Consider the following 25,404-nt stretch of genomic DNA (forward strand, 5'->3'; position numbering starts at 1 on the left):
TTAGTACATTTCTAATTACATCTCCATGTTTCTATATATACTAGTATATACCCACCTAGTATATATACTAAGTGGGTGCTAATATATTATGGGATTCAGCTGCAGGCACACACACAAACACACACAGAGTGACACTGAAGATGAACCCCCGTGAAGCATCTCTTCAGCTCTACAATGTTTATGAATTTCCTCTCCTTCCCGGTTCCTCATCTAGTAGAACACTTAACGAGCCAAGGAGAAAGTTTGTTACATCTCCGTAGCAACCGTGTGCAGTCTGACCCCCCCCCCCCCCCCCCCCCCCAAATCCTAGTGCCATCCTTGCACCTGCAGAATTAGTATGCAGCCAGTATCACATGGGGATGAATAGTTATCGACCCCCCCCCCCCAGTGGCAATTATCAGCGTGGGGTTAAGTGAACAGAAAGAAAATATTGCCTTTTCCAAGAGCACTGACATCCCACCCACCACTTCCAATGCTGGTATATTCATACACAGACGTGTGCGCAGATGTGATTGTGATTACAGAAGAATCGACCCCCCTCTCTGTCTCCCACCCACCCCCTCATATGCTGTTGAAACGCCTCATAGCCTGTTACTTTGTTAATGAATCTAATTAGAAAGTGGGGAGATAGTTAAGAGCCCAAAAAGAAATCCACCCCAAAAAACCGCTTCAAACATCAAAGTGTTGTTTTTTTTAAATCAAAGATGGAGATGTGTTGCTTTGTCTTACGTCATTACAAAGATAGAGATAACACACGAGAGAAAGAGATTTAGATAAATCAGCCTATTATCTATCAGCTTAACTAATGCAATCCAAGAGGTGTCAATTTTCCATTTCAAAGGCAATGATCCCATTTTTCTACCAACGAGGTAAAAAAAGAACCTTATTAATCAGCCTTTTTTTTTTTTTTTTAAAAGAGAGTATGCATTAACTTTGTTGTAAATTAATCTTGTGTTACAGCATTACAACTGGAAAAAAAAAACTAAATTAATCTTTAATCTTGTGTTGGGAAGAGACTAAGAATAATTTTGTCTGCTTCTCCTTGGCAGCGCTTCCTCACATAATGTGCACAGCTGTGAAATAAATACACACAGCCAAGATTTTTAGCACTTTGCTCAGTGATCTAAATTTAGAGGTTTGGTTTTCACTAATAATAGAGTGAAACAAATCAACAAAAGGATGTCCGTACTGTTATAAATAACAAAGCAACCAAGACGGAGCCTTGAGGTACTCCATTTGCTAGTTTCTTTTGCTAGCATTTTTGTTTTAAAAGTATCTTGCACCATATGCAAGCAAGGAAGAAGTTTATTCTTTGGAATAATTTCTCCTGGTAATAATAATAATACATTGGTTTTCTATAAATCCAAAGATGCTTTACATCGAATACATTCATCTGCTCACACCCTGGTGGTGGTAAACTACCTCAGTAGTCACAGCTGCCCTGAGGCAGACTGACGTAAACGTGGCTGCCAGTTTGTGCATACGGCCTCTCCGACCACCACCAAGCAATCAATCATACATCAGTGGAGTTCACGCTGGGAGCAAGGTGGGTTAAGTTGGTTATTTGATGACCGCTCTGCCTCCTGAGCTACTGCGGCCTGGTCATTCACCCGGTTTATTGACTCGTGTGGCTTTGGCCGGTCTGGATGTATGACAGTGACATCAAGTAAATTTCAAACTCACCTTGAACCACGTTCGGGGAAAAAAAAAAAAAAAAAAAAGCAGGGGACCTTTATTCCTTGGCTTTGAATAGCATTTGATCAGTTTTTATGTTGCCATCTGATCAACCTGAGTGTTAATAGTTAAATTGTCATGTGCTACATACTGTGAGCTGTAGATGTGTATAGACTGTATAAAAACAGGCTGCAACTCAGCACCATCAATAGCTGTTAATAGTACTCTACAGTGTATTATTTCTAACTAAAGGTCTGCAGCCTCCTTCGCTCTGTTACCACAGGACACTTGGTGAAGTTGCTAACTGACTAATGTCCAGAGGCTTTGGACCGTTCAACTGCTAGCATTAGAGAATGTCTTTTCAGATGCACTGCAGTAGTACTTTAGTGTGAGCTTCATCTTTAGTGAAGTATTTCCACACACTTGCCGAACCAACGACCCACTGGGCTCCTCACCTGTCTTCTAGGAGGCATCCATGTTGTTTTTGTCACGTGATCAGTGACTAGTTGATGCTTAAAGCGTCATGTCCCAACTGTAGGTCACATCCGTGGAGTCCCTGTTTCAGCCAAAAGACGGTCAAGCGTGGTTAGTCTGTGGATTTAATCATTTGCAGCCAATAAATGGAAGTCGTTATTGTCCCATTAGTAAATGCAGCAGTCGTCATGGTTACTAGTATCGGTCAAGCAAGACTGTGACAGTGAGGTACAAGATATCTCGTTGTGAAGTCAGATCTATTAAAGCTGAGGGAACACTCTCCTAAAATTATATTACTCCAGTATGTGCACACAGTGTACGTCCACACTGTGGCCTCGTGTCTCTAACCGATCCGCGTTGAAGGTTACCTTGTTTTGTTGATGGGCTCAAAACAGGCAAGGGCACGTCGGAGCGCTCCTGGCAATGTTACAACTTTAACAACAACAGCGTTGTCATTTATGAGAACAGAATGGCACATCTTTACTGTCATTGTAATATGTACAACAACATTAAGTGCAGTCATTCGGTGCAAAAGTTAAACGTGAGGAAATGGAAACATAAAAGACGAGCGTGCTTCTTTCCCGAGGCGGCGTGAGCTGTGCAGTTCTTCCAGAGAGAGGGTGTGGATGGAGAAGAGGAGTGAAGGAATGAAGAGAATGTAGATGTTTGTAGAGGAAAGTGTGGAGAAACAGCTGAGATATACGAGACTTTCGGGTGGAGGAAGTAAAGGAAAGCCGAAGCAGGCAGAGAGGACGGGGTGAGGTATTCAAACAAAAGTCTGACGTGGCGGCGCAATTTCAAAAACCCGTTGACGAGCAGAAAGGTGTGCGCGCAGACGGATCAACATACAGGCAGAGGAGCCTTTAAAGTGGCAGATGAGTTGACAGGCTGACAGATTGAGGGAGATTGAAGCAAACAAGCTGAGGAGCAGGTAAAGACTGGAATAGAGAAACACTGATGGACCAAAGACATCCAGACAGACCTGACGGGCAGGCAGACTGACACTGTTCAACACTCTGAACATGATCTATCAAGCTAGGAGAATATCTCAGAGTCACTTCTTCTCAGGCAGATACGCAGACGTCTGTACACTCACATATCACTGATATGAAGGTTTTGAATATTTCATCTCTTTGCCCGTTTTATCGCTGCTGCTGTACGGCGGCGAATTTACACTTTTAGCAAAAAAAGTCATGCTTGAGAATTGAAAAGAAAAGCTTCTGACGGCGTCCTGTGGTGTCTCGTCGGGGCCTTTGGGTCCTATGGGTTGAGGGGATGGTCCTCTGTGGACCAGCCCACAGATACTTGATCAGTTTGGGATCTAGTGAATCTAGAGGCCAGGTCAACACCTTGTGATGTTCTTCTTCTTCTGTGTCAAGCTGCGTCCTGCTAACGATGGCTGCTGCCATGGCGGAGTAGGGATGGGCTTGGATAAGATTTTATTGATCGATTCTGCTCATCGATCCGATTCTTTATCAGTTGCTCCTGTGAACTTTTGGTCTAGAAAAAGCAGGCGTTTGTTGAAATTTTATTGAGTTTCTAAACAACAGATAAGAGCTTGTGTATGAAAACAAATGGGAAATTAGTCCCTGGATCCACACTAGCTTTGCTCTTGCTGAGACTTAGCGATAACTGCATTTGTTGACCTGTATTCAATGCCATGCGTCTTCCACAAATGCTTCATCATGTTGGTGGTGTTGCTGTCTTTGCTTGGAATTACGGTGCTGCATAAGTTGCACATTGCGCTCATCACGTGATGTGAATGACGTGCTTCTTCTGCTGTTTTATGGCGGTTAGCAAACAAGTTTTAGGTGCATTACTGCCACCATCTGGACTGTGACGTAAAGATTCAGCACGAAAAGTATCAATACGGAGGAAGGCTAATGATGAACTGATTCAGTTGGAACCAGTTCTCGATGCCCATGCCTATCACAGAGTGTCATTGCTATGGGGTGGGGGTGTCTGGTTTGGTCTAGGTGGGTGCTACACATCTAAGTAACATTTACACAAATGAATACCAGGTCTAAAAGTTTCCCTGCAGAATGCTGAATTATCACAAGATGGTTTTAATGTTATTCACTTCTCCCTGTCAGTAGTTTTAATGTTGTGGCTGATCTGTGGACATCACAGTGAAGACTTCAACGTTTGGATGAAATATATACGTTTGAAGTTGGAGTGTTTCAAAGTTTGAAAAGTAGTAACTGTGACAGGGATCGAGTGGTCTGCTGTCCATGCAGGTTTCCTTCACCTTCACCGTCTCCAGACTGAGCCTCCGTCATCTCTTTTCCTTCTGAACAGGCCCATGTTCTTCCCAGGTCCAGGTTATTTTACCGCTCTCCTTAACAGCATTGCTGACAATTTTCCTGGCTTTGACACTCAGATTACTGGAGCCAGCAGATCAAAGGGGAAAATAAGTTAAAAAGGTCTCACTGTAAAAAAAAGAAAAAAAAGAAAGAAAGAAAAGGAAAAAAAAGGCAATTTTGGACAGTTTCTTTAAACTGAAAATCTGTTGCTGACAGCGTTAAACTTTGTGTCTGTCAGCTACTGTCGACTTCTGTGTTGCTGCTTGAAATTACCTTGATCTCTGGTTACTGACGTACAGCTGCAGCGGTGCAGAATGAACATGAAAACAGGGAGGCAAATTCTGATTCATGATTCGAAATTACTTTTGAGCCAGCGCTGAGCAGAATTTAAACATCTAATTTATAATCAGAAAGTGAAAGTGCTCTTCTGTGCACTTTTATCATCTACAGTCATGTGACACCTGATCTCCCAACATACTCCCAGAGATAGAGAAAATTTGGCCAAGAAGAAGAAGTTATAAAAGCAGTATTATATTCAGTTTATATAGCAATTATATTCAATCCTTGACTAGTTCATGCATAGACTGTATATAAATATGGACGAGGCGTTGCCACTTCCTTGCATTGGCCAAATTGATGCAATGACACAGGCGGCGCCACGATAGTAGAGTAGAGCCACGATATCGATGCACTGGCCGCACCTCCTCCAGGTTGGCATGGCAGCCGATGATTGGCATTATTTCACATCCATTTCTATAGTGTCAAATAACTAACTAAAACGAAACAGTGTTATATTAACTACAGAAAATGACTTGAAAAGAAATTATGTGATGTGTTTGTTCAGTGCTTTAGTTTAGCCAAAGTCCCGCCCACTAACACAAACATTTTAGTAATATTTTGTATTTAGGAGATGCGATTCAGAAAAGTACATGTAAGAAAATGCTGGAACATATATAAAATAAAAATCTGCAGTAATTTTTTATTCTAAATTCACAAAAAAAGGAAAAAAGACGACGGTATTTTTTATCAATGAAGCTTGTTTATGGAGCTGGCGAGAGGATATTGTGGTATTTTAAAAGGAGACTGAGCATAAAATTGAACAACAACAGAACGTGACATTTGAGCAGGCGTCATGCTATTCCCAATCCGTGACCTGCCGGCAATGTTATTTCCTTTTAACCACGGCCGTGACCTTTTTTTTCTGTAACCTCTAAGAAGCTGTGTAGTCGCCTGCGCATAAATCGATCTTAATCATTTATCATTTCAGTGATTTTTTATTTATTTTTTTTGTCTCATAAAGGTCAGTTGTAACAAGAGTTTCTTGTCCTTAAATGTGAAGGGATCAGATTAGAATACTTTAGATTTTTTGTTGTGGGGTCGAAGCGGACCAAAGAAAATCTCCATTGACTGAAATTATACTTCAACCAGTCAATCTGTTGTCAAGGAAAGAGAAAAAAAAGAGGAGAAGAAGAAGTAGAAGGAAGATGACCAAAAGGAGGAGGAGGCCTAGATCTAAGACTGAACTTGGTAAAATTATTAAATTGTAAATACTCACAGTACAACCGTTCTGCCCTGGCACTTTATTTTTCAATCTTTTTATTTCTTTAAGTCTAATTTATGTTGTACACTTTTATTTTCTTACGTTTATTTAAGTTCTGTGTTTTTTGGTCAAGTGAGTGTAGTCAAAACCCAAGTAGGTAGTTCGTACCTGGCCAATAAAGTAGATTCTGATAAGGATAGATAGTGAAACAGCTCCTCAAAAGTGAAGCCAAAGCAAGTAGAGCTCCCCCTGGTGGCTGGAGGCTGCAGTATAGGTCATAAGCTCCACCTCCTCGCTGTTAGTGGGCGGGACCAGGGCCAAACTGCTTTAGGTAGTTAATATAATGTCGATGCATGTTCGGATCAATTCTTTGGATAAGTTTCATTTTAGTTAGTTATTTGTCGCTATAGAAACAGGATGTGACACAAGGGTGACTACCAGTTGCCATGCTGACCACTCTGTAAAGCATACCATGGGAAGTGAGAAAATAGATGAATTTATAAATAAATAAATAAACTAAGTACACGGTATAATTCAACATCTCTTTCTTAGTGGTGGAGCATTAATTAAACGAAAACGCCAGTGAGTCTGGAGGAAATGTGGGCGGAGCGTCGGTATCGTGGCTCCGCCCTCTGAGCGTACTAATCAGACTCTGGCTCCAAAGTCACAAGATGGCGCCGCCCTTACCTTAGGGAAACTAGCATCAGTTTAGCCATGCTAGAGGCTAATCAACTGTGTCCATCTGCCCATTTATTTAAAAAAAAAATTAAAAAAACTTAACATATTGTCAATTTATGACCAATTTATGACATTAATACACTTCAGACCTGAAGTCTCAGATTTTTTCTTACGACACAAGTCATGCCATTAAACTTCATCTTCACTTTTTTTGCCGTACGTCCCAAAGTCAGTTTTCTTTTACCTACGGAGGTTTGTCACTTTGGAGTTCATATTTTCATTTGGCAAAAAACATCTACTAAGTCCAGACTGCATACACCAAGCCTAACAACATCCTCCCTTTACATATATTCATTTTACCCACACTCTTACTCTTAATTTTACGCTTTTTTGACTTATATTAAGGCATTTTTTTATTTTTTTCCATGGGTGAGGTGCCTTGAGTTCCTTGCAACACATATTCATATACAGTCTATGGCCCACAAACATATTTAATTCTGGACAGATTTTTCTTACAAGCAGTGATGATGTCACAGACCATGTTATTATCATCATTCCACCACTTTCTCATTCACGCGTCTCATTCACTGGATGTTTCTTCAACCTCTGTGCTTGACCTGCTCCCTCGGGGACATGTTTTATGTAGCGGCACTTTACTGTTAGCGTCGCTCCACTCAAGTTCAGACCGTTGGAGAGGCTCCCAGCCTTTTGATTCTCCGCTGATGACTGTGACAAGCCTGTGAAGTGAAAGGTGAGAACGGGGCTGTGAAAAGAGAGAAAAGAAAAGCAGAGACTTGCTGACAGATTGCAGAAAAGAAATAACCTGTTTTTTTTGGGGAGAGAGCCATAAAGACCAGAGGGTGATTGACGGGGGGAGAAAAGGAGTGACAAATAGCGAGAGGAGCATGGGGGTAGGAGGGTAGGAGGGTGGAGTGCCAGAGGGTACAGCAAATGGATTTTGATTCTTCAGACGGTGCTGAGCAGAAATAAGAAAACAGAGAAGACGTACATGCCTTGGCAACCGTAATAAAATCACCAATATTGTCTCTCCACCGCAATATTTTTCCTGCAGCCCTCTGCTCTAATCTTCTAAACGGTGTAAGGAGCAGTTTGATTATAAATCATCTGACGCTGCAGCAGCACAACACCTAGTTTATGAGAAAACTGTTATTTCAACATCCACGAGCTTCCGAAGTCTTCCGGACATTTGAACCGAAAATTGAAACCTTCCTGTACAGGAAAATGGCCACAGCAGGAGGAGAGGTAACTTACTGGAAGGGTTATTACTGCGGGCGGTTCCCAGCCCTCGCTCAGCAGCCTCCTAATGAAACTCCTTCTTCAACCTTCTGGAAAAGGGATCAGAAAGGACAAGCAGGAGGACAAAGTTAAAGTTTGAGCTTGAGAGTTGTCAGTGGAAGTGAATCCCCCTCTTCATCCGAAGTCCTTGAGCAAGACACCTAACCCCCCACTAACCTGCTCCAGGTGCATGGCTTACCTGCACAGAATAGATAATACAGCTCTTATGTGGCCAATAATGAACATTTAGATTTAGAGGAGCACAGTTTGGAATCGCTTTGTTTTTAACCCAGTGTCAAAAATGAGGTCAAATGACTGGAATTAGAGAAATTTAGATTTGTTTAGCTTATGCAGAGAAAAACTTTAATTCTACAGTTTTTTTTTCTCCTGAATTATTGCAAAGGCTTCTGATAAAAGGAAGCCACTGAAGGCCTATGGGAAAACAATTACGATCAAAGAGCCGCAGTAAAGTGGTGACAATAAAAGCTCTGCAGAGAAACACTGTTATTTCACAGACTTTTTCTCAATTATCACCATGAAAGACCTTCAAGAAAGGGAAACAAAAAATGTAAAATTGCAGTTTTGCTTTGAAAGGAAATAGAATAAAATATTTAAAAAAATAAATAAATAATGCATTAACTAGGGCTGGGTGGTTCATACGGAACACCGGTATTTATTTTCTGTTATGATAAGAATTTTTAATATACCAATATGCATTTGTACGTTCGGAACGTTTCGCCGTGAGACACAGTTTCATACTGAACCATTTTGAATGAAGCGCGTCTAAACACACATGGTGCGACTGTGTCTCTGTGAGGTGTGGTGAAGATGGAAAGTTCTGAAAAAGAATGAGAAGAAGAAAAGGTGCTGTGTTGTGTCGTTTTTTATTTTAGGGCGACCAGACTTCCCAAATTTCTGGAGACAGTCCCTGTTTTAGATGACCTGTCCCCTGGCTAAAGCTGTCCTCGAAAATCTCCCAAATTTGAGCTTTTTATGAATGAGGGAAAAAAAATGTTGTGCGCAGACTATAGTTATTATGGTAGCAGACATAGCAGTTTAAATATGAATAAATATGTAAAAATAAATGAAACCATAATTCTTTATTTAATCTTGATAACATTTAATTCCTTTTTTTTTTATCTGTGAGCTGTAAATGTCCCCTGTTTTACTACTAGTGTGGGATTATTCTACAATATTTGCTCATCATCACAGTAAAATAGTTCATCCTTAGTCAATCTATTGGATTAATTCCTCTCTCAACCAGTAAAAAAATAGTGTGAAAAATACTGTGCTATACATTTATACCACCCGGCCTTAGCATTAACTTAGAATTAAACTCTGAATATCGAAACCCCGTCTTAGAAAGTACATATCCAACTGTTCTTGTAGAGTTACAGTACAAACTTAAAAATGAAGCTTTTAGCTTCAAACTAATTCTTGGACAGTACGAAATAACTATTTGCCGCGTTGGACGATTACATTTAAGTTACCGCACGTGAGATCAAACCACTCGGCACCGATGATTTTCACGGTTTTGGTGCAAACGAAGACGAAGAGAAGGGAAAGAGATGATCAGAAGTGACAGAACCAGGAAATTCAGTGGAAAGAGAAAGAGATGAGAAGGAGCAGTGAGAGGAGGGACGGAGAATAATGACAAGAGAGAAGACGGGAGGAAGATGAAGCAAAAAATTAAAAAAAATAAAACATAATGAGTGACAGCGGTGAAGAGATCGTTGCCAGCATCTATAACTATCCTCATTATTGCGTCGGCCTCGGCTGGAACTTTGTCGTGTCCTGCTGCCTGCGTTCAGGCTGTTTCTGGTGATGTGTGTTTGTTTTTATCTGGTTCAGGGGAGGGGGGTGAGAGGGGAGGACGGGGGGGTTGATATTAAAATGATGATGACATTGCAGTTAGAACAAGCCTCCAGCGAATGAACGGAAGCCAATACAGTGTCCCCATAAGCGTCGTAGCACGAGTATTGGTTTGTGTTATCAGTATCGGCCCAGCTTGCTGTAAAGGCTAGAGAGGGCAGGAGGATGCGGTGGGGAGGGGGCACAGACTTGATAAAGAGCCTCATTTTTTTTTTTTTTTTTTAATCTGTACAATAACATGTCCTATACGTGTGGACGCGGTCTTGTGTGCAAATGAGTCACAGTCTTTGTTATCGGTGTGTGGGCATCTTCTCAATTTGGCTCCTTCGCTCCTGTCATGCAGCCATTGTGGCGAGGGAGGGGTGGAAGAAAGGATAACAAATAGCTGGTAGCAGCCGACGGAGAGGAGGGGAGGAGGAGGAGGAGGAGAGGGGGAGTGATGCAGCGAGAGAAATTTAGATTGGCATGAATGGAGCGTGTGTTTAAATGTATAAAGAGGGAAAGGATACGCAGCGGCAAAATACCAACAGCGAGGAGGGGTAGAAAATAATTTAATGCTTGGAAGTGATTGCGGTTCTACAGAAGAAAGTCCACATGTATTGATTGACTGTATTTGTGCTCCTGCAGCAACTAAAATGAATAACTGCAGACTTGGCGTTCTTACTTTTCTCTTCAGACTGAACAATGTGAGTGCCCAAAGGCGCGCAGGCATTTAAAGGCTGTGTGGGTTTATGCTGCTTTGCATTCTTCACGCTTTGGGAAGTAAAAGGTTGTGAACGAGGGCAGGACTTGTTCTTTTTATTTCTGTATATTAATGCAAAACTTCGCGGTACAATACGTATCGCGATACTTGAGCGATATCATGATATTGCGATATATTGCGATATTCTACGTCATAGGTCTTTAAAGTTTACTATCCATAAATATGAATATTTATCATCATGCATTCAGTGTAATTGCAGGGAACCTGACAGAGTCAATGTGTAATATGCAGCCTCATGATTGGCTCAGAAGTGAAAGGGGCAGGGCCTATTGTGTACAGGAGGCTTAGATTGACAGGTGTAGTGTGAAACAGTGCACTGAATGAGTGAAGTGCTGACTGATAATAATAATGTCTTCTACCTCCATTTATCTATTAACTCTAACATGTTGGATTTAAGTTAATGTGTATTTAAAGAAATGTAAAACACATGTTGTATATATGTGCATCAGATGACAGTGATGATTCATTGGACAAAATGAGTCAAAAAACAAGATCAATTCAAATGATCCATTTCCAATTTATTGCATTTGTACAGAAAAAGTGGTGGTGGTGGTGGAGGTGTGGAAGTCGAACGACGATATTAAAAATTGATAATTGTATCATAAGAATATCGCGATATGTTGCCATATAGATATTTTTTTCCTACCTCTATTGAATGTCTGTGTTTATTTATATGGTTCATCTTTACATGAGACACAGGAGGAAAACTGAATGACACTGAATTAACACAAGATGGTTTAAATGGTTTAAATAACTTCTCCTGCCAGTGGTCATAATGTTGTGGCTGAATGGTGTGTGTGGTGTGTTATTAGATGTCGATCAACACAGATATTGTGAATTCGATTCTGGTCAATAATGAGTCAAAAGGCCAAGATGTGAAACATATTAAACATCCTGAAGTCTGCATGTCTGTATTTATTATTTATCTTGGCAGAGCAGGTGGTTAGAGAAGCAATAGACTCAGCTGTAAGTTAACATCTACACACACACACACACACACACACACACACACAGTCTCCCCCTTCCCAACAGTCCCATTTATCACATTGTGATGACTTGATAGCTGAGCCAGTCGGTAGCCCGTGTTATAATGTTTAGCCAGCTGTGACGGTTGGCCTAATGACTCGCCTGGGTTTATTTAATGGAGCGAAACCTGCTGGAAGTTTGAGACTTGCCAGATTTGAAGAAAATCTGTCAGGGATGTAAGCAGAGGGAAACTGCCCACCACGCAGAACGAGAGGCAGGTGGACGGAAAAACAAGGCGACGCGTGGGTTCTGCTCGAAGCTTATTGATGGTTTAATTTCACGTCTGGGCTGAGGCCGGCGATAAGACCTGTCAGATAACCGGATCCTAATGTACTGAAGCAAACCGAGGCTCCTCCAAACACAGTGTGTGCCGACTTAAAAACAGCCTGCGTATTCTGGACCATTAAGATGAGCGACATATGGTTTATTCCGCTAATTAGGAGCAGTGTTCATTTTGAAAGCCATGTTTGATTTTAGTCTTCAGGCAAAAAAATACTTATTAGCCTCTTTATTCATTTATTTATTTCATAATTTCAGTTGACCGCAAATTAACAACATTCATTTTGGCAGCAATTTGAGATGTGGCTCAAATTAATGGTCAATAAATGCTAAATGCTAATCCAGTGATTCCCAACCTGTGGGACCCAGACCTCTAGTGGGCCATGAAGGTATTGCAAGTGGGCCGCCAAATCATTTAATTTGATATTTGGGCCATTGTCCACTCTGCTGTCCACTATATATATATATACATCAGTAAAAAGTCTGAAGGCTAATTAGAGGCTAATTTAGCTTCATAGTTATCTTACTGATCATGATGGAGCTTGATATTTTTGGGCGACTACCATCAACTGAGATACAGATAGTCAAACGGCCCCTATCCAATCATGTAACGCACAGCATCTAGTCTCGTCTCATTAACATTTTGTGATACTTTTAATCACCAGATATTAATTTTAGCTCGTTAGTCGTCCTCAGCTCCAGCTTCTCACATGTGGGAAATTTTAATGCGATTACTGCCTTGCCAGCCTTTCCCCCCAAAACGTCCACCATATTTATATAAATCAATTTGTCACTTGCAGCCAACCGTTGCATTCATTAATCTAACCATTAAATAAAATTCAAGATTCAAGAATCATTTATTGTCATTATGCAGCTCCTGGTTAAAGTAGTACAAATATGGATGTCATTAGAAAGCACTGTAAATAAAATCACTATGCCCAGTTAATGACGTCACTGCTGCGGTTGCCATTAACGGCAGCGCCACTAGAGACGCAGTGCATGATGGGATATCCACCATCCGTTGAGTGCTTTATGAGAAATTTCAAGTTCCCTATGTAGGGCATAGAATTTGATCAGTACGGTTTCAGACACCACTACAAAATGGTGTATTGTATATATATATACATATACAGGGGTTAGATTTCGGACACAGTCTGCTGGTTGTGATGTTTCTGTACCTCCTCCATGAATTGGGAGCTATAAACAGTCCATGTCCAGGGTTTGGTTCTGAAACAAACCCACTGCCCTTCTTTCAGCACAGACTGCAAATCCGAATAATCAATGCTGTCTGAAATTTCAACAAACACAAACGAGCTCCAGTTTGTCGTCGGGTCTAAACTTATTTTTCCTGGATCGACTTCCTGTCTCACTTCTCCAGCCCCTTTTTAAAATCTTGCTCACCACCACCACTTCTTCTTCTTTATCTTCATCTCCGATCGAGGAAGCCTGTCAGCGTGAGGGGGGGGGACTCCCAGGTTGTGTTTACCTTGCCAAATTGCCGTTGCCCTCGGAGAGGAAGCGGCCCCGCGGTCTACATATACATATTTAATTTTCTTATCAGCTGATATTGATTGACTGATCTCATCCCCAGGTTTCTACCAGTGAGCGAGGAGGCCGCTGTGGGAACCCCGGTGGGAGTCATCATGGCAGCTGCTGTCAATCAGACCATCGTGTACTCCATCACCGAAGGCAACGAGGGAGGTGAGAAGACTCTCTGCTGTTTATACAGAGTTTGTCTGCTCTGGGTTTTATATTTCTTAAAAAAAAAAAAAAAAAAAAAGAAGGAATGTTCCAATCAGCTCCTGGTCAAACCGTTTCTGTCAACAGCTCAGGGCTAAGTCCTAAAACACCTCATTTCACTGTGTAAAAACACTCACTGGCCATCTGCTCTGTGCAAGAAATGAAAAACTCTGCCCCGACCTTTAATGCCCTGCTGCTCGCTCTCTCCAGGTGTGTTTGCATTAAACGAAACCTCGGGGGTGATTTCCACAGCCAAGCCCCTGGACTACGAGAGCAATTCCAGCTACGTTCTGAAGGTGGAGGCAGACTCCATGAGAGTGGTGTCCTCGAACCTCCGAGCTCCCTCCAAGAGTAAGTGTGTGTTTGTGAGCTTTCGTCCGAGCTTTCTTTAGGATTTTAGGACTCAATAAACATCAGATGATGTTTCTAGAAATGCTGCTGTAGCAAATGACAAATTGTTCAAATACGTGTTTGAAAAGACGCCAGAATGAATGTGGGCAGGAATGTTAAAAAACATGGGTCCTTCTATCTCATCTCCTGAATGAATTCAGTTCCTGGATGTTTTGGAGAACTTAAACGCATTTATCATTTCATTTAGAGTTAAGAGTTTGTGACGCTAAGAGTCTTAGCCTTCGTTCGGTGCCTAGCTAACTCTGCATCCCCTGTCTATTCTGACAGCGCGTGGGTCAACAGGAAGGTTGTTTGACATGTTATGTCTTCAAGCTGTGACCAACCATCTTCTAAGTCAGAGGTCTTGAATGTTTTTCAGGCCCAGGATCCACAAACTCATGGAGAGATTAAGTAGGGACCCTCTACCCCTACCTGTTCCATATTAAACTCAACTTAGTGCTGCTTATAAATAAACATTATTATCATGAACATTTTGCATTCAATATTAAGCTATTCAAATAATACACAGGTTAATTCAAACATGTGCAACACTAGAGCAACCATTCTGGAAAATTGTGGGGGAAAAACAGTGCAGCTAAACCAATAAAAAAAAAAAAAAAAATGTATAAAAAATACCCAATCAACCAAAGATTTTGCGACTCCCCCTGCAGTACCTCCACGGACCCTCTAGGGGGCGCAGACCCTATGTTCTAAAGCTTGTTACATGCTCCTTTAGGTCTGAGAACAAGAAACTCAAATGCCAAACTCCGGTGAAGTCCTCATAGGCCCCTCCCACTGTAGCATACGTCACACACGCTAAGCATTGTGGGAGACAAGATGACGAGAGGCAGTTTTCCTATTATTTTTGGACACTGGCCATTCGTTTCATTCAGGATGCACCCACATACAGTATGGTGATCTCTAACCAGGAGAGATTAGTGGCCACACTGTAAGTTTTGGCATCTTGGAGCACAAACCGCGGTCGCTAGCATTTACCCTTTTCTGTATTAACCACGCCCACTGCTAATTTCTAACCAATCACAGAGTAGTTGCCAGAAATCACACAAGAACAAAGTTCTGCCCGGTTGATGTGTCTGCATCTCAAACTTGGCCTATACTTATATACATCACTCTTCCTTCCCTCAGGCAAATGAAAGTGCAGTAAGAGAAGTTTTTATTCTCTTGAAAAAAAGACTATACAGACATATACAGTATGGCTTTGAATACGCACACGCCGACACACACACCTTAAAATAGCTGCTAAGCTCAATAACACAAGGACAAAAACGGATTCAATACTATTCACAGGCCCTATAACGGGGAGATGACTGATTTTAGTGTCGAACACTAAAAATGACAAATTTGACCATTTTTTCATAAATTAAACCTTAATATTCCAGAATGAATGATTTCATTGTGTCGTGGCTGAGAGGTTAAAAAATGGAGTTATAATGGAAGTCAGTGGGTTAGATGAGAGTATTTTAAATCTGATGCTTCACAAAAACTAATAATGCAATCAAGTCAGTATTTTAGATAATAATTTTGGTCGTATCCAAAACTGATTTGAAAAAAATGCCTCCGAACTTTAGTTTTATGGAAAATAGCTCTTTTATTTTAGTTTTTTTTGTTGTTTTTGTTTAGTTTTTTGTGTAAAAACAACAGTGACTTTAAATGATCAAACTGGCATTTAAAAGGTTCAAATTCCTCAAAATTGTTGAATTTTTGATAAATTTGTAAAAGAAGTGTTTGAAGACATTTATGCAGAAAAAAAACTGAAAAAATTATATATCAGTTAAGTTTTTATAGCAGTTTTTGGACGTTTTTGTCTGCTGAAGTCACAAGACGGTAGTAATTTAATTTTTCCACACTGTTCTGTTGATCTACTAGAATTATTTTAGTATTTTTTTATTAAATTTAGTTTGAAAATTTGTGCAGACTTTGTCATATTCACTAATGCGGCCAAAATGAAGAGGAACATTTTGCCCAAATGGACAAAAATGTGGCTAAGTGTCCGGTTTAGTTGACTCACATCTAACTGAGATCACTAATGAGGCACTAGCGTCTGTTTACAGTGTCAGGAACTTCCAGAACATCATTCTTAGCCTTTCGCTAAAGTCATGAATGGACTGGAAGCTCTAATGAGAATGATCTAATTATAGTTGTACAGTTATAATGCGTTGCTTACTGCGTGACCTACTACACCGTGTTGTTAAGATAAACTTGCCACAGGCTGTATTTCTTGTATCTCTCACACAGTAACTCTCAGAGGAGCTCTCTCTCCGCTTTTTTTTTTTTTACCTTGTACCGCTCTTGTCTGTGGAGTTGTGCGTCTCTGAAGACGTGTTATGTTGGGTCTTAGCTGTTGTTGTTACCTTTCAAGCAGCCTGTTTTTTTTTTTTTTTTTGTATTTACTCTCAGCTGTCTGTCAAACCTGCAGCCTATACCGGTTTGTTTTCTTCCCTGGGTGTGTGGCTATCGCAGGCTGTGGCGAATAAACACTGATATCACTGTGCAGAGTTTCATTTTAAAATGTCAAACATTTTCGTAGTGATCAAAGCGGTGCCCAACAGTTTAGAAGATTACTCGTCTTATCTATAAAGCTGGAGGTTTTTTTTTTTTTTTTTTTTTTTCCAGCCCGTCCAGACATTAGTTCTTCGTGATCTGTGCAGGTCATGTGAGAGGAGACAAACTAAAGCAGCTGTTTATTGTTTTAATTTAAATTTTTGCTTTATTCCTGCCGGTCTCTTTCTCTGTTTCCACATACGCGCGTTCCTCTTAATTGACGCTCATCTCCCCGGGTTCCTCCTTTCTTCTTTAATTACGGTGTTTACCACATGCTGGTCCTCGTTTCATTCAAACCATTTCAATTCTGGAATTCTGCTGGGATTAAAGCTGCAAATCGTTTGCAGTCATTAGCGAATCTCCTCCGATTCTTTTCGGCGCGCCTTTTAATCAGGCAACAAATCAATAGGAGTCTAACGACATGTTAATCCCGCTTCCTGAGACGCTTCGCTGAAGGTCTGGATCCTAACCAGGCCTTTTATTTCATTATTTTTTTCTTACGTTGTCTCAGACTATTTGCTTCTGCTTGTTTGTGTTTTACTCACTCAGCCAAGTTTTGTTTTTCTCCGAGTAAAAACCTGAGCGGTTGAAAATCTTAGGATTTTTTTCCTTCCTTCCCGACACGATTCAGCCTTTCGCTGAGTTCGGTTGATGTGCTGTGTTCGCTGCCTGCGAGCAGATAAGACTGAACATGGTTTCCAAGTTGCAGTCACTGAATACAGATAATAGAGGATCACTGGTGAATGTTTTCTTACTTTTTTCATGTATGTGGCCCGGTCGATTTTACGCTGAGGTCTGAAATATAGACTTTTCCATGCATTTGTGTGCAGCGCTTAATACTTTTATCAGAATCTTTCATGAGAAATTGGATTCTTAATCTCGGCGTGAACAGATTTGAAGGCGTTTGCCTCAGAAATGCCGCGGTGTCTGCAGCACTGACAGCGGTGATGAAAGCGGACGCTTCCTGATGCACATGGCTCAGATCAAGGTCACCTCTGCTGTGGCATCACCAGACGCTCAGTCCGTCCTGGACGTTCGCTCCGGAAGTGGAGCCAACAGATTTCTCTTGCTTTACTTTTGCAGCTTTCTGGTCCGTGTGTAAACGCTTTGAAAGCCGTGGAAATCTACACAGTGAGAACGATAAATTAGCTCCAGCCTTAACTTTACATTAACTCAACTAAAAATGTTTTTTGGAAATATGATAAAAAAATGTATTGTATGAAGTTGATCTCGCTACATAATATAAAACCATTATAAAACTATAAAAACATTTTAAGCATGTGACCCCTGGTGGCTCCATGCAGCTCTCTGAGCATGTGCTGTGATACTGATGCCGATACTTTTAGATTCACTCTAAAAAGTGATTTTGTGTTGTAGTTGAAGTATTATTTTGTTTTGCATGAGTCTCCCTCGTGCATCAACTTTAAATTACTCCTTGTTCATTAACCTACTTTTCTTATTCAAGTCAAAGTGTGTGAGTTAAGTTTCTTTAGGCTTCGCTTTTGGCCAAATGTCTTTTTTTCTAGTTGTCTTTTTTTGTCCTAAAAGTCGTAAATAAATCAATTTATTCGGTTTAAAGAAGTTTCTCCCTCATTAGATTAATGTACTGATCCATTATCTTCAAACACATACAAACACACTATAATTTCTCCTTAGGGCTGAGAAATGAAGGTCTGTGTTCAAGTCCAGCTCGGGTCTTTGTGGATTGTGTTTCCATGTTCCAGGTATTGCGTCCTCTGCTTTTCCTCCCTTGTTACATTGACGGTGATTCTGAATTGAACGTAGCTGAATGGTTGTTTGTCTCTGTGTTAGTTTGTGATCCATCCACGGTGAATCTCGCTCAATGACTATAAAAGTCGCCCCTCCTTAAGTTGTATTAATGTAAACTGTTGATTTCAAAGCACTCAAGTTATTAACTGTATCTGATTGAAAGAACTTGAGCTTGTTACAAACTGCAGTCATTTTTTTAAGTTGGTCTTTTTTTTTCCAGTGTGTCTACTTGTGTATAAAAACATTATGAGTTTTACAATGAACATTTGTGAATGTAATTATGAAAAATTTATTTCATACCATGAAACAAGCTGCTGAATATCAGACTCAGACGTTTTAGTCAGAGCAGTTAAAAACAATCTGTGCAAAAAGACTGAAAATTTGAGCAAATCACAAAAACTCAAAGCAAAAACCAAACTAAGAACAGTCGCCCTGACTTCAGTATTTCCCTGCGTAACTTCTTTCTCACACTTTTCACTTTTTTAGACTTGGTATCGGGCTCCTCCCACCTTCCAAACACATGCTCGTTAATTGGTTAATTGGTTAATTGGTGATTTTAACAAGAAAATCAAGCAAACTGAACAAAATATAATCACAACTCCAAGTATTAGTGTGTAAAACTCAACATTTTAAATTCTTATTTACATCACAACATAATTAGTTGACAGAATTATATGTTGTTTTCTTCAAAACTTAAAAATCTATTGCAGAGAGTTGCCTTATATTTCAGTGGCCTTTTCATTTTAACAGTTTACATATACTTTATACATATCTCACTACTGTTAATGTGACGTTATAGGGGCCATTACAGTCTTGGTTTTGATTTGGCTGTGACAGTGAGAGTCTTTGTAATGTTGTTTTAATAAAGAACTCAGAAATAATTGGCCTTTTTCCATCGTTCCGCTGTTATTGTGCTATAAGATACAGACGGCGAGCAGCACGTAAAACCTGTTGCCTGCAGCTATTCGTCTAACAGCTCACTGCGGCTGCTCCTTCTGCAGTGTTTCAAACTGATCCACCCTCATTATTATTATCTTGTTTTGTTCTTGCATTTTTGATGAAGGGTGGCGTTCGCTGGCAAAACACGTCGCACTTACTTTGAGTGCTAAATAAATGCAAATAACGCGTTTTAGCAGCAGCCTCTGAACTCATCATCCCGCCGTCTGATGATGACAGTCTGCAATCACATCCCGTATCTGTTTACAGAGATTACATTAGCACTAACTTAATAGAGCAGTTACCAGACACACAGTTCATATGAATGCAAATATATAAATATGAGTGAGCCATATACTCAGTCACAATTTACTAACTTCATTTTGCAATGAAAGTGACGTTTATTTGAATGAAAGTCGTCTGGATTGGCTCTTTAATAGGAACATTTTGGTTATTTCACATGACAGATTTCTGAATTAGTTTTTCTCTGTGATCATCTCACTTGTTTGGTGCGAAGAAGTGAGTGGAGCTCAGCTGGAAATACAGCAGAAGATAGTCACGTATTGTAACCACGGTCGCGGGGCTTTGCTTTGTTTGCAATCTGTTTTTATCACAAAAGACAAGATGAGATTATCTGCAAACATTGTTTTCTCAAAGGCTGCAGATCAGCTCACGGGAACTAGTTTTTAGTCTAGCCATGAATTATCTACTTACCAAGGGGAAACTCTTCGTCATTGTCACAACATTTATGGCTTATTGAACAAAACAAAGCAACCACCAGTTTAGATCGTACACTGTATAAAACATGGACTAGGCTTCCCCACTTGTTGGTACTGACGATGCTTTCCCAGGGTCATGGGTGGCGCCATCTCATGATTCGAGCCCCATCACTTCTCTGTGTTTATTCATTTATTTTTTCATTTTTTTCCTCATCATTATGTCACATCCTGCATCTGTAGCATCAAAACTAACTAAAACGATCCTTATCAGAGAAATGGACACTTGACTATGCATGAGTATTATATTAACTATCTAAAATAAAATAAAAAATGAAAAAAATAAATAAATAAAAGCCCAAGTCCCATCCACTAACATGGAGGGGGTGGAGCTTATGACGATACTGCAGCCTCCTGCCACTAGGGGGAGCTCTACTTCCTGTGGCTTCATTTTTGAGGAGCTGTCCTGTCTTAAGTAAACAGTCTAGGGGTTAGACCATTGTCTGTATATGATATGAATCTCCACTTCCTTGCATTGGTCAAACTGGAGAGAAGCTATGTGGAGCGGCGTTATATCGATGCCCCGCCCACATTTCCTCCAGACTCGCTTGCATTTTTCTCCCCCATTTTTTTTGTACATCTCCCACTGCTTCAATAGAGCAGTTGGCATAGCAACTGGTAGTCATCATGATGTCACATCCTGTCTCTCTAGCGTCAAATGACTAAACTAAAACTCATCTAAAAACTTGACACTTAAACATTCATCATCATTATGTTAACCAGCTAAAGTGACAGAAACCATTCTTGAAAAACAATTATTTGATGTCTATTTTAGTGTTTTAATTTGGCTCAAGTTCCACCCACTAACATGGTAGTGGGGTGGGAGGGGCTTATGCCACCAGGGGGAGCTCTACTTGCTTTGGCTGCACTCTAGAGGAGCAGTCTGGGGTTTAGCCCTGCTGCCTTTACATTGGTGCAATCTGCAGAAGAAGCAGTTGAGGTGATGTAGAAGTATGTATCCGTATCTATCAGACATTTCAGTCATAACCTGTATGTGTTTTTTTTTTCTAGCTAACACTGCTAAGGTGGTGATTTCCGTGCAGGATGAGAACGACCACCCACCGGTGTTCACCAGGCCGCTTTACATCGGAGGAGTCGCAGAGGATGCCAAAACGTTCACCTCCATCTTACAAGTGCAGGTACCAGTTCTTGCTTGAGATTAATATGAATTGGGCACAACAGAAGCCCAACTAACGTCACCTACAAGTTAACCGGTAAACAAGCCACCAGGGGGAGCTCTACTTGCTAGCTTCACTGTAGAGGAGATTATTTCCTGTTTCCTTTCTCTGTTTATTAAGAAGTCTCCCTTTTAAATAACTGTGAAGAATTTCATAACGCTATAAACAACTTGGACGACTCTCACATTATTAAAAAGGCTTTCAGGACCCAAAGCGGGGTCGCGGAGTTCGGATCTCTTTCAGCCTCCATCTCAGAGATCACAATCTGCTTTAATGAGCACGGATGACACAAGGGACTCAGGCAGGGGTCTGTGGCGGAAAAGTACATGCTTTAATATTTCATCGCAGTTTTAAGATCATTCTTAGAAATTCACACTTCCTCGGATCCTACGCAGTTAGAGCGACAGGAGAGATGAGAGAACGGGGGGAGGGCTGGGCCTCTGCTGCAAACAGCTGAGGTGGAGGGTTTGCATATGGATTTAGGTTGAGCTTGGAGTGAAAAAGCTGCTTCACCGTAACAAAGAGAGGAAGAGATAAGTAACTGGACGGAGGAAGGCAGGGGAAGATGTGCACGACTCAGGGATGGATGAATGGATGGCGACGGCCACAGAGATGGACTTCAAGATGAAAGAGTGACAAAAGATGAATCTGAGAAGTCTCTGTGGTTTCAGTCAAGTATAACTAATTCCCTCACATCTGTGTGAAGCACGGGCTCCGTCTTAATGAGTGGTTTGTGCTCGCGTGTACAGCGCTGCATATTTTTTCTTTTTTTTTAATCTGCATGTTTCTTCACTGTCACGCCTTCAGAGTGTACAGTCCGTGTTCAAGTGCACAGACGGGAATTAGATTTTTTTTTTTTTGTCCTTCAGAGGCTGTAACACAGATATTGATGAGACTGCAGGTGGGTCTCGCCGCTAGTGGACACTTTTTTGTTCTTCTGAATTCATGTGTGTTGCAAGTTTTCTCAAAAGAGAAGCAGAAGCATCCGGATAAATTCATACGTCAGCGTAAAGCATGCGTGCAGGCGTGAATTCTTTCATTCTTTTTTTTTTAATTCATGTCGGTGTTTTGACCAAAACGTGCTGTAAAAGGCTCCTCTCATGTGCAGCTTTCACAGCGACAGGTCGTTTAATTCCCGATCACAGCGATGAGATAAATAGCAGTCGGCCCGGCTCAAGGACTAGCGCGTAGTTAATCGGAAAATTGCGAGTAGCCTCCAGCGCGGTGTCATTGTTAGTCTGAATATGCCCCCACTCACGCAGCGGTGCAGCACGATGTGAAAATGCTCTTTGACTGAATCCGGTGTGCGGAGGACTGGCTTCCACGTTGTTGGTTTCCTGTTGGAGTTAGTGGGCTGGATGAGAGGAGCTGCTGAGCCTCCGAGATGTTTGCGGCACCAGTTCATTTGTGAAGATATTTTGCATTTTGGTCTTTGTAAGAAGTGTGCCAACAAACTTCTGGACGACCTCGTGGAAATAAATTTGTTTTCTGAGATGTTTCTGAAGATGTTTTGTCACCAATTAGTTTTGCAGCTGTGAGGAGAAGCTACGATTTCCATTTTTTTTTTTCTGATATGCATACTAAAGAAAAGATTAAGTATTCTGATCACTTTCAAACTAACTGCACACCTGCTTCAAACCTTTTTAAATTCACAGTACGTCCCAGCGCTTTCATAAAGGACGGTTGTATATAATACCTGAAAAGTTATCTTAAGTCTCCGCCATGCATCCCTGCAAAAAGAGATCTAATCTTCCCTCAGTCTCTTTCTTATTAACACATCTTTCTCCTTTATGCCTTCTTCCTTTCTTACGTTTCTTAATTCCCTGGCTATAAAAAAAAATACAGTTTATTCTTCCTTTCTATCACAGTTTTACCCTTGATGCTCTGTGTAGTCTATACTCTCCCGGCCCTCCTTGAAAAGACCCCGCAGTAAATCAATGTCTGACGTTTGTGTGGATGTGGATGTGAAGGTTTGCACGTACTGTATGTGCCAGAGCCACGGTGACAAAATAGATTAGTGGACGGACGTGCGTGCAGCTCAAAGCACCACTTTACCCCCTGCTGCCTCCCCAGAGGAATACAACAACCAAACAGCACGGGTGCAGTATAGGACGCAGTGCCTCGTATCGATCAGCTGCTCCAACGCCTGGAATCAGATGACGATGATTAGGAGGCACGAAGTTCAAATAACCACAGATGGTTTACGGTTACACTCGATCACGATGATGACATATCACGGTGGCGGTGATTATGATGATGCTTGCGTAAAGATGATGATAATACCGTCTAATTTTAGTTCAGGGGCCACATTGTCTGAATGCGTGACTCTTCGTTTAGCTTCATATGCAGCTGTGTACTAACGAAACCACTGCAGCCCCTTAGTTCCCTACTCATTACCTGGAAATACATCATCACAAAGATACGTCTAGAACCACTCCATCACGTTTATTTGTGCAAATGCAGCTTGGTGCAATAAGTTCCCAAGCATAAGTCTCTGCTAACACGGGGAGCTAACTAGCAGCAGTGTGGTCACGGATTAGCATCAGTTAAGTAGATTACGTAGAATTCCCAGCAAGACAAAGGCTCCCACCGAGCGTCTGGTCTCTCCAGCAAACAAATACTCTAAACCGTTACCACGTCACACTAACTTAAAACACTATAGCTTTGTGAGTACACACACCTGGAAACCCGGTAGGTTAACGTGAACGTCACTAATTGGCTAATCTGATAGACCTGACAGCCTGTCCATAGCATTTACAACAGGGGTCTGCAGCGTTTTTCAGGGCAACGACCCCAAACTGATGGAGATATTAAGTAGGAACCCCCTACCTACTATATGTGTTCTATATTAAAGTCAGTCTAGTGCTACTTAAAAATATACATTATTATTGTCATTTTGCAATAAGTTATTCAAATAATACACAGGTTCAAACATACATTTTTTTTATTTCAAACATGTGCGACAGTAGGTTGGCGGTAACGGCTCCTGACTCCATTTACCTGTTCACTAAAATATGTTCTGGGTGGAGTTTGCATGTTCTCCCTGTGTCTGCGTGGGTTTTCTCCAGGTTCTTCAGTTTCCTCCCACCTCCAAAAACATGCTTGTTAGGCTAATTGGTGACTCCAAATTCACCCTAGATGTGTGAGTGTGAATGGTTGTTTCTCTCTGCGATAGGATTAAGTGGTTTGGAAGATAAGATCAAATTAAAAATGTCTAATCAGTCAAAGATTTTGCAGGAGGTAGCCTGAGCTAACAGGTAGCAGAGAGTTGGGTCATATTTGGAGTATCCAACATGGCGACTGCAGGCTCCGCCCACTTTGGGCTTCATTTGCAAGGTTCAGAATCCAGTGGGTGACGTTAAAATGGGTTTGTCCATAGTACAACAATCAACGTGATGCATCCAGGAGCCATTTGTAACTAATACTTAATGAACCTTCTCAAATACCGGTAGTCTCCTGTGTAATGGGGAGTATGTTTGACCCCTCTGGTGTAATCGGTTCTTATTTTCCAGGCTCTGGACAAAGACACCGGTAACTACAGCTCCATGATGTACCGGCTGATCATCCCCCCTCCAGCGGGCAAAGACACCAGAGACAGCAAAGACGGCTTCGTCATCGAGCCGTACAGCGGCGTGGTGAAGACGGCCATCATGTACCGCAACATGAGGAGGTCCTACTTTAAGTTTGAGGTGGTGGCGACGGACAACTACGGCCAAGGACACAGCAGCAAGGCGGACGTAGTGGTGTGTGCATTTCATGTTTCCCCACCACGAATGGCACGGTTTAGAATGATTTATAATGCATTGATCATAAAACAAACCGAGTGACATGATTTAGCTTCGCTGCAATGAGATTTTGCTTTTGCAACTTTTTTTGCGTGGCTTGCTGGGAAATGTAAAAGCTGCAGTTTAAATGCTCCAACAAGTTTTATTTGCCTCTTTTTTCTCTCTCTCTCTCTGTCTCTTGTGTAGGTGTCAGTCGTGAACCAGCTGGACATGCAGGTGGTCGTATCAAACGTCCCTCCAACGTATGTGGAGAAAAACAAGGACAAGCTGCTCAGGTAACAGATACATCCAGCTGGACCGTTCTCGGAGCATGGATTCTACATTATGTGCAGTGCTCTCTAACTAAACCACTGATCTTCTGC

General features: G+C 41.2%; 1 protein-coding gene across 7 annotated transcripts in view; it reads left to right on the forward strand.

The window, feature by feature from the left end:
• Positions 1-25,404, forward strand: part of LOC125022862 (protocadherin-15-like) — a 217,664-nt gene that overhangs the window by 154,656 nt on the left and 37,604 nt on the right. For all 7 annotated transcript variants that reach the window (XM_047609811.1, XM_047609812.1, XM_047609813.1 and 4 more), the window contains exons 27-31: positions 13,497-13,606; positions 13,856-13,996; positions 21,091-21,218; positions 24,770-25,000; positions 25,229-25,317. In XM_047609811.1, the coding sequence (XP_047465767.1) occupies positions 13,497-13,606; positions 13,856-13,996; positions 21,091-21,218; positions 24,770-25,000; positions 25,229-25,317 (699 nt within the window). The remainder of the gene's footprint in view (positions 1-13,496; positions 13,607-13,855; positions 13,997-21,090; positions 21,219-24,769; positions 25,001-25,228; positions 25,318-25,404) is intronic.

The sequence above is a fragment of the Mugil cephalus genome, chromosome 16 (assembly GCF_022458985.1).
Source record: "Mugil cephalus isolate CIBA_MC_2020 chromosome 16, CIBA_Mcephalus_1.1, whole genome shotgun sequence".
NCBI classification, from domain to species: Eukaryota; Metazoa; Chordata; class Actinopteri; order Mugiliformes; family Mugilidae; genus Mugil; species Mugil cephalus.